At 44.8% G+C, this 11,296-nt stretch overlaps 1 protein-coding gene across 2 annotated transcripts in view; it reads left to right on the forward strand.

The window, feature by feature from the left end:
• The window catches only part of LOC138767142 (myeloperoxidase-like), a 35,233-nt gene extending 25,922 nt beyond the window's left edge, over positions 1–9,311 (forward strand). For both annotated transcript variants that reach the window (XM_069944441.1, XM_069944442.1), the window contains 3 exons: positions 3,242–3,479; positions 8,066–8,268; positions 8,732–9,311. In XM_069944441.1, coding sequence (XP_069800542.1) covers positions 3,242–3,479; positions 8,066–8,268; positions 8,732–8,757 — 467 coding nt within the window. In that variant the 3' untranslated portion in view covers positions 8,758–9,311. The remainder of the gene's footprint in view (positions 1–3,241; positions 3,480–8,065; positions 8,269–8,731) is intronic.
• The last annotated feature ends 1,985 nt before the right edge of the window (positions 9,312–11,296 follow it).

The following is an 11,296-nucleotide window of genomic DNA, read 5'->3' on the forward strand; positions in this document are numbered from 1 at the left end:
CAAGCAGCAGAATAAAGATTCAAAGAAACATTATAAGCAGTGGCTATGTTCTTCTTTTTTCTCTTCTTCCTCCCCCAAGGTTTCTCCTATCAAGGAAACTAGCTCCAGAAAAGCAGACGGTTCTAGAAAGAGAGATTCTTCATCTTCTTTCCATAGAGGCGTTAGAAGACGTTCCGCTGGCAGAGATTGGTCTGGGAGTATACTCTCCAGTATTTCTCGTGCCCAAGCCATCCGGAAAGTGGAGGCTTATTATAGATCTGCGCTATCTAAACAGATTCATGGTAAAGAAGAGGTTTCTCATGGAGAGCATAAAATCGGTAAGATCGGTCCTCCAAGAGGGGGATTTTATGGCATCCATAGATCTTCAGGATGCATATCTCCATGTTCCAATCTTAGAGGCTCACAGGAGGTACCTAAGGATCGCGATACAACTTCAAGGAAAGGTGAGGCACTTACAATTCAAGGTTCTCCCATTCGGGATAACCTCTGCCCCTTTCGTCTTCACAAAGATCGTGTCTTCAATGATGGTCTTATTCCGTCTGCAGGGAATAAAGATCATCCCATACCTAGACAATTGGTTGATTATGGCTCAGACTCAGAATCTTCTGAGTCAGCAGTTGAATTATGTCCAGGACATACTGCAACAGCTAGGATGGCTTATCAACCACGAGAAGTCAGACCTTATTCCATCCAGGACCAAGGTTTTCCTAGGGTTCCTAATAGATTCGTCTCAAATGAAATTGTTTCTTTCTACTCCCAGAGTACAACGGATCCAGGCAGGAGCGCAATTTCTGATCCCTCCGCGTCAAGTTTCTATAAGAACTCTAATGAGATTCCTGGGTCTACTTACCTCGGCCGCAGAAGCCAGGAATCTGCTCTTCCCTCCAACATTCGGGAACTCAGGGCAATTTATCTTGCTCTTCTTCATTTCGCTCCTGCCATTCTACACCGAGCTGTGAGAATCAGGACAGACAACATAGCCTGTGTAGCCTACCTGAACAAACAGGGAGGTACCAGATCCCCTTCACTTCTCAGAGAGGTGGAGAAGATCTTCAGATGGGCAGAAACCAGAGTGTCCAGGTTATTTGCAATGCATATCAGAGGAATACACAATACTCTAGCAGATCGCTTGAGTCGAGGTCTTACAGTCCCAGGGGAATGGTCACTTTCAAGGAGAGTGTTCATTCAGTTAACACATCGTTGGGGACTTCCTCAAATAGACCTCATGGCGTCAGCAAACAATGCCAAACTGACGCAATTTTGTTCTCTGTATACGTCGGACAACCCGATGGTGGTAGATGCTATGACAATTCCGTTGGATTTCCAACTAGCCTACATCTTCCCACCAATCTCCATGATTCCCAGAGTACTGACGAAGATCAGGATGGACCAAGCATCAGTAATCATGGTAGCCCCCTTCTGGCCGAAAAGGTCTTGGTTTTCCATGCTCATGAACATGAGCAGAGGGAACTGGTGGAAACTTCCTTGTTATCCAGACCTAATAGTTCAGGGGCAACATCTTTGCAGGGACCTGGACAGCCTCAACCTGACGGCTTGGAGGCTAGAGGGGCCATTTTAGAGCCTGGGTTATCTGAGAGAGTCTTGCAGACTCTCTCTCATGCACACAGCACTGCCACGAATAGGTCTTATCTAAGAATATGGAGGATTTTCCAGGCTTGGTGCTCTACTAAAAAGTTCTACCCCTCAGATATTAGAATTTCTCCAAGAGGGGTTTGACAGGGGACTCATCCTGCATCCATTAAAGTCCAAATAGCGGCCCTTTCAGCACATCTAAGTCTACGGTTGTTCCAGTTCATGGAAATCAAGAACTTCATCAAAGCTGTCACCAGATTAAGACCTAACATTGTTAGGCAGGCGGAGCCTTGGGATTTGTCCTTAGTGCTAAAACGCATATGCCTTCCACCATTTGAGCCTCTGGAAGAAACAGATTATAAATTTCTATCCTTTAAGGTTGCGTTTTTGCTGGCAATTATATCTGCCAAGAGAGTGGGAGAGCTGCAAGCTCTCGGTTCCTCTCCACCTTATGTTATGTTTTTTCAGGACAAAGTCATTTTGCGATTTCTTCCAGGTGTTCTTCCTAAAGTAGCCACTTTTTCTAATATCAATCAGCCTGTGGTACTGCCTGTTTTTTCTCCGGCCGGATCGGCTCAGGAGGAACTGGATCTTTCTCTTCTTGACGTATCAAGATCGATAAGAATATACTTGGACAGAGTGACTTCTTTCCGCAAAAAGGAGAATTTTTTTGTACTTTTTTCAGGTCAGAATAAAGGGAAGAAGGCATCTAAGCCTATAATATCTCGGTGGATCTGCGATTCCATAGCACTTTGTTATACGATGGCCGATCTGACTCCTCCAGAATTCACTAAGGCTCATTCGACCAGGGCAGTAGCCTCTAGCTGGGCTGAGCGTGCCGCTGTGCCCTTGGAGGAGATTTGTCAGGCAGCGACCTGGTCTTCCCTTTCGACTTTTGTGAAACATTATCAGTTGGACGCGTCTTGTGCTACAAGAACAACGTTTGCAAGATCAGTATTGTCTGCAGCTATAATCGAGAACCCACCCATTGAGGAGCATTCTTGCTAATTCCCCAATGTTGTGATGCCAATGGGACGATAGGGAAGCGAAAATTATTATGTTAATTTGTTTTCCCTAAGACCCATTGGCATCACAAGACACCCTCCCTGTGTTATGTTCTTTATAATTGACTGAGGTGTGTAGGGAGGTGGGGTCTATTTATACTTCCTGGGGGAGGAGTAATAAAGATTAAAACGTTTACTTTAAGTATTCATTAAATATTCTTTCGTCCCAGGGGCTCGCAGGGGCGATAATACCCCAATGTTGTGATGCCAATGGGTCTTAGGGAAAACAAATTAACATAATAATTTTCGCTTCCTGCAGAACATACAGCAGCTGATAAGAATGGGAAGATATGTTATTTTTAAATAGAAGTTGGTTACAATTCTATATAACTTTGTAAAACCAGCTGATTTGAAAGAAAAATATTTTTTGAGCATGACCCCCTGGGGACCAGCATGTTATATTTTTGTCCGTTTTGAAGTAAAGGAAACAAAAAAGAAAATATCCTTCCCCCACCCTACCTATGAAGAATTTTCCTAGATCAATGAAATGTAATTGTTCTAATATGAATAACCTGCCTATCCTTTCCTTTTTGTGTATTTTGCCATTTCCGGTGTATTTGAGCACTGATCATTTTCTTTACAAGGATACAATAAATGGAGAAGATTCTGTAACCTTTCTGCACCACAGAATGTAGATGAACTGGCCGTCGTACTGAATAATACAGAGCTTGCTGAGAAGCTAATAGATTTGTATGGGACGTGTGAAAACATAGATCTCTGGATTGGTGGAATCTGTGAACCTTTAGTTCCTGGAGGTAGAACTGGAGAGTTGTTTTCTTGTATAATTGGAAATCAGTTCCGTAGAACTAGAGATGGAGATTGGTAAGTATCACGTTTTATTTAAATATTTTGATAAAAAGCAAGTCTGTCAGAATTTTTAAAACCAAGAAGATAAAACCAATGGCGACAGCTGCTAGTCAATCAAGTCTATAGGGAAATCACTCAGCTGTAATTCATGGTTCAAACAACTTTTCGATAGCTGTTAGATTAAGGAAATACATTGTACTTTTTATATATTTGTGGTAAGGTTTTGCTGTACTATTTGTGGTAAGGTTTTGCTGTACTATTTCAGCACTTGTCACAAGGCCTCAGTGGTACTTGCCCTTCCTGGGTCCCAAACACATGTCTTTAAGGCTATGTTCACACTGCGTATGAATCTGTCCGTAGTGCGAACCGCGAATATATGCACGTAGTTTTGAGGTTGATGCGTTTGCTTGAAAGCATACGATATACGACCACACAATGCACACTACGAATGAGCTTACGGCTGGATAGTATGCGGCGCTGTGAAAAATGAACAAGACCATTGTTAGAGGACGGAAATGTTGAAACTCACGGCCGTGGATTTCCATGCGGTCCCGTACGAAGTACTTATTTCAGCCAAATTGAACTTGATTTTTCGATCCAAAAGGTTCTGTGTGGTTTACAGGGCTGGGCGAAGATTTCCAAGTAAATGACCTGCCTCAGATCGCTTCGAAACAAGCTAGGGAAGCATAACTGTACACTACCCTACCTAACCCCCATCCCTCCCTACTCATACACACAATACCCCACCTGGCCCCATCCCTCCCCATACACTACCCTGCCTGACCCTCATCCCTCCCCATACACTACCCCACCTGACCCTCATTCCTCCCAATACACTACCCTACCTAACCCCCATCCCTCCCCACTCATACACACAATACCCCACCTGGCCCCATCCCTCCCCACTCATACACACAATACCCCACCTAGCCCCATCCCTCCCCCCACAAACAAACAATACCCCACCTGGCCCCATCCCTCCCCCCCCCACACACAATACCCCCCCCTGGCCCCATCCCCCCCACACACTACCCCACCTGGCCCCATCCCTTCCCACACACAATACCCCACCTGGCCCCATCCCTTCCCACACAATACCCCACCTGGCCCCATCCCTTCCCACACACAATACCCCACCTGGCCCTATCCCTTCCCACACACACAATACCCCACCTGGCCCCATCCCTTCCCACACACACAATACCCCACCTGGCCCCATCCCCCACACACAATACCCCACCTGGCCCCATCCCTTCCCACACACACACACACACACACACACAATACCCCACCTGGCCCCATCCCCTCCACACAATACCCCACCTGGCTCCATCCCTTCCCACACACAATACCCCACCTGGCCCCATCCCTCCCCCACACACACAATACCCCACCTGGCTCCATCCCTTCCCACACACAATACCCCACCTGGCCCCATCCCTCCCCCACACACACAATACCCCACCTGGCTCCATCCCTTCCCACACACAATACCCCACCTGGCCCCATCCCTCCCCCCCACACACACACAATACCCCACCTGGCTCCATCCCTTCCCACACACACACACAATACCCCACCTGGCCCCATCCCTCCCTCCCCCCCACACACACACAATACCCCACCTGGCTCCATCCCTTCCCACACACACACACACAATACCCCACCTGGCCCCATCCCACACACACACACAATACCCCACCTGGCTCCATCCCTTCCCACACACAATACCCCACCTGGCTCCATCCCTTCCCAAACACAATACCCCCCTGGCTCCATCCCTTCCCACACACAATACCCCACCTGGCCCCATCCCTCCCCACGCAAACACAAGCTTTACTTATCACCTGACCCATCTCCCGACCCCCATCCCTCCGCACACACACTTACAATCCTGCTGCCGTCCAGGATCATGCTGTGATCACCAGGAGACGACACTGCAGGCAGGAGCAGGCGGGGCTGGAAGCAGGACAGGCGGAGCTGGAGCGCGGCACCGCTCCGGCCGGCCGTACGCAGCTATTGTGCCGGGTGACGTCACAGTAGCTGCGTCCGGGCAGTACGTGGGGTGGGGAGTACGTGGGGTCAGGGTGCACTGTAAGGACGCTGAACTGCCTTGGAGCTTGTATGCGGCTGCATACAAGCTCCAAGGCAGTTCAGCACACTTTTCTCTATGCGGCCGCATGGCGGCATCTATGGCTACGCGTGTCAGTGCTGACACGCGTGTCATAGGTTCGCCATCAGGGGTCTAGGATAACTTAAAGGGGTACTCCAGTTTTCAAAGCAACTGGTACCAGAAAGTGTCAGAGATTTGTAATTTACTTCTATTATTAAAAAAATTCCAGTAGTTATCAGCTCCTGTATGTCCTGCAGGAAGTGGTGTATTCTGTCAAGTCTAGAGAGCAGTAAAGGTTTTTTATGGGGATTTGCTACTAATCTGGACAATTTCTAACATGAACAGAGGTGGCAGTAGAGAGCACTGTGTCAGACTGGAAATAATACTCCACTTCCTGCAGGACATACAGCCGCTGATAAGTACTGGAAGACTGGAGACTTTTAATAATAAATTACAAATCACAGGTACTTTCTTACGCTAGTTGATTTGAAAGATTTTTTTTTTTTTCTGATGGAGTACCTCTTTAACCACGTGAATGCTTTACTGAAACAGTTCTTAAAGTGGGAGAACAGTTCAATACATTAGAAGAAGTTCAGAACAAGTGCTTTGCACTTTAGTATGATTGCCAATTCCTTTGAAATACTTGGAGATCAGTTTTAAATAAGAGATACTTTAGTTGCAAAGTCTCTTAGGTATTTTTAGGTAGTAGACTTGTAGAGTAGATAGGGGGCTCTCAGGGAACCTGTCTAGGCAGTGAAGAACTCAGGGTGACCCTAATACTTGACTGTTGATAGAAGAATACCTATACTCACAGTTTAGAGAATACCGCCTCTTGCAGAAAGAGAACACAGAGTGCTAGATCCAGAAACACAGGCCCTAGGCCTGGACATTTGGGTGTAGCTAATCCCTCAAAATTTCCCAAAGTGATTGAGTAAGGTTCTGTGGGGTACTTCGGCTTTACTTGCTCTTTGCCAACAGTTTGGGATTGCTCTGGTCAGCTGAAGGACGTCCGGTGAACAAGGTCACATCAGATGTAGACAAGTAGTGAACCCCTTAATAGTAGTTGCCCCTCTTAGGATGACTTGCTTGAGGCTTGTGGAGAAAAATGTTTTGTAGGATCAGGCACCTGGACAAGCCCTGAGGTGAACTCTCGTGCAGCAGACTTGTAAGGGACACTTTCTAGGACAAACCATCAAAAACCAGGTTAACTAAACACTTCCATATTTAAGGGCTAAAGTTGGGCTAATCCCTCATTGGTGGAGGAACTGTGAGGCAACTCAATGTCCGATTGGTGGGAATTTTCCAGAATGAGTCTGCATGAGCATAGGAGAGGGATTTGTCTGGCAATCCTACTTCAATGTGCTGGAAGAAATAAGGCAATACTCAGTGGCAGCATCTTGTGGGCAAAAAGCAGTAAGTCAGCTCTAAAAAATACAGGATTATTATACAAAAATATCTTCAGGGCTGACTGGAATAAGAGAGGAACCCATCAGTGGCCGACGGGTTTCTAGACACTACATATCCATCTGTGCTTTCACAAAGAAAAAAAATGCATTTCTTCTCTAGTACAGAGAGTCAAAGACCTGCAAGCTGAAAGTCTCTCCCCCCCCCCCCCCACCTACTTGATTGACACCTGGAAACGAAATCCCAAGCAGGGTGAGGTATGGGAGGGGAAGTAAGGAGGTGTCACAGACTGATATAGGAAAGGTTCCATGTGTCTTCTGGCCCAAACAGCTATGTTACAGTGTCCGCAGTTTGGAATGTGAATTGCAGCTAACAGCGTCTCTTTAAACATACCCACATTAAAGTTACTGAGTATTGGATCACTTTAAGTTTATGTACCCACCAGGGGATCATAGCGGGGAAAGGCAGCAATATCGAAGTCCCTAAATAATAATCAATATTAGTCCGATGGGGGGTAAAAAATCACCTCAGTAGGGGGTGGGGGGAAATAGAAAAGAAGTTACAGTCACCTGTCCTGGTGCCTGCGCAGAGCCGCATCCCACTCCTGGATGCTGCTGTCTTTTGAGCTCCCCTCCGGCTACGACACGACCCGGCTGACAGATGCCCCACTCAGCCAGTCAGTGACTGGGTTGGGACACCACTGCAGTTACTGATTGGCTAAGTGGGCTAAATCCCACGCGTCTGTAATGTCGAACCTGGGTCGTGACATATCCGGAAACCGTGAGTAGATGACAGCTGGTGGAGTCCAGAAGCTCAGTAACGCAGCACTGCGGGGGCACCAGGAAAGGTGACTATAACATCTTTTTAATTTCACCCCCACCATTTACCCGTAATGATTTTTTAACCAACACCCCCCCAAATCAACAGCCGCCATACCATGCCCTGCTATGATCCCATAGTGGGAATCATGGCCTAAAAAGGGACCAAGGAAGCTAGTGAGTAGGCAGCTAGTGACAGATAAAACTTTTTACGTCTCAAAATTAGTCTGGAAGACTGTATGACTGTTGTGTTTTTATTTTACTAGGTTTTTCTATGAAAATCCTTCAACATTTAGTCCAGAACAAAAAGCATCAATAGAGAGCGTGACTCTGTCGCATATCATATGTGCTAACACCAACATAAAAGAAGTCCCTCAAAATGTCTTTCTAAGCAACACCTACCCACAAGATTTCCTAAACTGTGATAGTTTCCCGGCAATAGACCTGCAACCCTGGAAAGATGAAGATAGTAAGTACAAGTCTGAGCAGACAGCGCTATAAGGAGAATCTGCCAGCTCTCCTAACTAGTGATGAGCGAAGGTGCCGAACGCTTGGGTTCACCAGTCCGGCTGCCTTGACAAGTTGGATACTGTTTTGATTTGACGGCTGTCATTCAACAAATTATGGGCGTTATTTAAAAATAACGTCTTTGATCTAGACGGTGCGTTAACATAGCATATGGCTGTAGCCATGTTTTCCAGGACTCCCTAGGGCTGCACCCAACTATTTTAGAGAGCAGGAGTCAAATGCTGAGGGTTTGGGGCTAGTAAATTAAGCCCCCAACCATTGTGTCAGAATAGGTGTAGTTTTGATTTTTTTGACTGTACGGCACACAACCACGCCATGTGAATATACCCCAATATTTTCTTTATTATTGAGCTACATTTACTGTAACATGAGGTTTCAATATTTCCCTTTTCTTTCCTTTACAGCTGATGATGAGGAAGGCTCCACATGAAGATGAGTGACCGGACAATTTCCTGCCGCTCACATTACCTGTGTGACCAATGCGTGGCTGATCTTGTTTTTCATTTTACGGTTGATGATACTTAGATCTCACTGCCCGCTATAAATAATAGTAATAATAGTATTAGTAATAATAATAATAATAATAATAATAATATTTATTTATTTATTTGTTTAGCACCAGCAGATTAATTTCTTGACACATCTCATTTCACATGTCTGTGGGACACAGGACTCCTTTTAGTCTTCTGTTTGCCATCTTGTCTCTCTTTTCATATCATGTTTTTTAAGTTGTTTATTGCTTTTGCCAGGGCTTTTTAACACATTATCAGAAAGTTGCACTAAACCACAAGTATGAGCGGGTGGAGAGGATTTACTGGACACTAGTCCGATTTACTGGTAGCCAGGCCAATGCTTGCGTAGGATGTATTTCTTGTGACATATGTAAACATCCCTAATATATGTCTGTTGTCCACCTAAATAACTGATAATAATATTGTGTGTGCTTGATGACCAATAAAGGCAGAAACCATTTCATATAGACAACTCCTGGCATACTGTATGTGTCTATTGACCTCAGAAACTACCTCCTTCTTCTAGGATTTGAACTCCCTCTTCATGAAATACTCATTATCACTCACACTGGTCTTAACTGAAAACACGTAGAAGTAAAATGTCCCACGTAAATTTATCAAAGGCTTTGTGCCTATTTTTAAGTGAATAATTGGACTTATATGTTCTATTTATGAACCAGTATTCGACAGGCGAATATTTTTTAATCTGCCTGTTTTGAGTATTCACCTCAAAATTTGTATAATCCGAGATTAGCCTCCAATTTATCATTTGGGACTTTTTAAAAAGTCACACAAACAGGTGTAGGCTCATGTCTGGTCAGTACCATTCGAATATGATTGTGTTATTTTTGAATATTTGCAACTTTTTACATTCACTATGGCAGAGCTAAATTTTAATAAATCAGTCACAAGATATTGGAACAAAATTGACACCAAGGGGGAGATTTATGAAAGGGTGTAAATATGCACCTGGTGTAAACTGCCCACAGTAACCAATCACAGCTCAGCTTTTATTCTACCAGAGCTGAAAGCTGAGCTGTGATTGGTTGCTGTGGGCAGCTTACACCAGGTCTTTATTTACACCCTTTCATAAATCTCCCTCCAAGAGTCACACATATTAGACTCCTTAGTGAATGTCCCCCTAGGAGTTTCTCATTTTAAGGTAAATTACTATAAGCTTTTCTTTTTTATCTCTGGTGTTTTATCCCTTGCACTTTTGTCAGTACAAATCTTGTGATTCTTGGATTTCTATTAATAGCCATAGCCTAGCCTAAAGGAATCATTTGCATGTTTTTTAAAGTGAAAAATTCTGACCAAATATTGATGCAAAAGCTACATGTGAACCCAGCCTTCACTGTCCATGCACCACAATTTATGCCAGCTAGATTTCTGCCACAAGTCAGTTTTCTGGTGTGAATTATAGTTAGGCTAGCTTGACACTATGGTTATGCAGTATGTCACTGGTATCCATATTTATCCCCCAAGGAAGAGACATTAGTTGCGTAAAAGGAGGAAAAGTAGCAAACTTTTGCGCAAAATAAACCTTGCCCAGTATTAGGCCTCTTCTGTGCTCCTATATAGTCTTAGGTCCCCTTTTTTCTCTATAAAAAATCTCATCTTTCACATAGAGTTCTTCTCTCTCAGCTTCTGGGGCTGGCAGCATGCTACAGAGACACTGCATGCACTGGATGTTCCCAGCACACTCACACATTGAAAATCTATGCCCATCTAGGAATCTGAAATGTGTGCCCTGAATTGCAAAGAGGGGCCTGCAGCACGGCGCACTGCACAGATGTCAGGGCCCAGAAGAGGATCCTCTTTCAGTCCCCTTGGATGGACCAGTCCAATGCTGGTTGAGCAGGCCCCATCCCTCCCCAGGCATCAGTGAATGCCACTGAGTTACGCAACAGCTAAAAGGTGGATAGAATGGAGAGAATCCTTGAAGAACAGCTCACAAAGGCTGTAGATATGGAGGAAAGCACACAAAAGGCAGTTTGCAGGAGAGAATCACATGGGCTAAGTACAAGCATAGACAAAAAGCAGAGCAGCGACTGAAAACTCGAGACTTCTGTGCACATAGACCTCACATGATGTATATGTTACTGGGAAGACAAATCCACAAGTCTGAAACAAGGACTAGGTTATAAACTGATATTAGAGGGTCCAAAATGACTGATGGAGATACAAGGTGTGAACATTTAAGGATGTGACAAATCCATCACAGTGGCTCGGGCTGTCTTTGTCTTTAGACTTTTTGTATAACATTTTTTTTTTTACCAAATTGGAGTTGACACTTTTTATACCAAAGTTGAAGAGACTTTGGTAAACCTGCCCTAATGTTTTACAACAGAAAGTAATCATGATTTCACTTACAAGATCTATAATCTCGAAAATACCCAGCACGCAGTCCGCCACTCAATAATCTTCCCAAGGGTCATGTCAGTATTACAATATAAA

This window comes from Dendropsophus ebraccatus, chromosome 11 (genome assembly GCF_027789765.1).
Source record: "Dendropsophus ebraccatus isolate aDenEbr1 chromosome 11, aDenEbr1.pat, whole genome shotgun sequence".
Classification (NCBI taxonomy): Eukaryota; Metazoa; Chordata; class Amphibia; order Anura; family Hylidae; genus Dendropsophus; species Dendropsophus ebraccatus.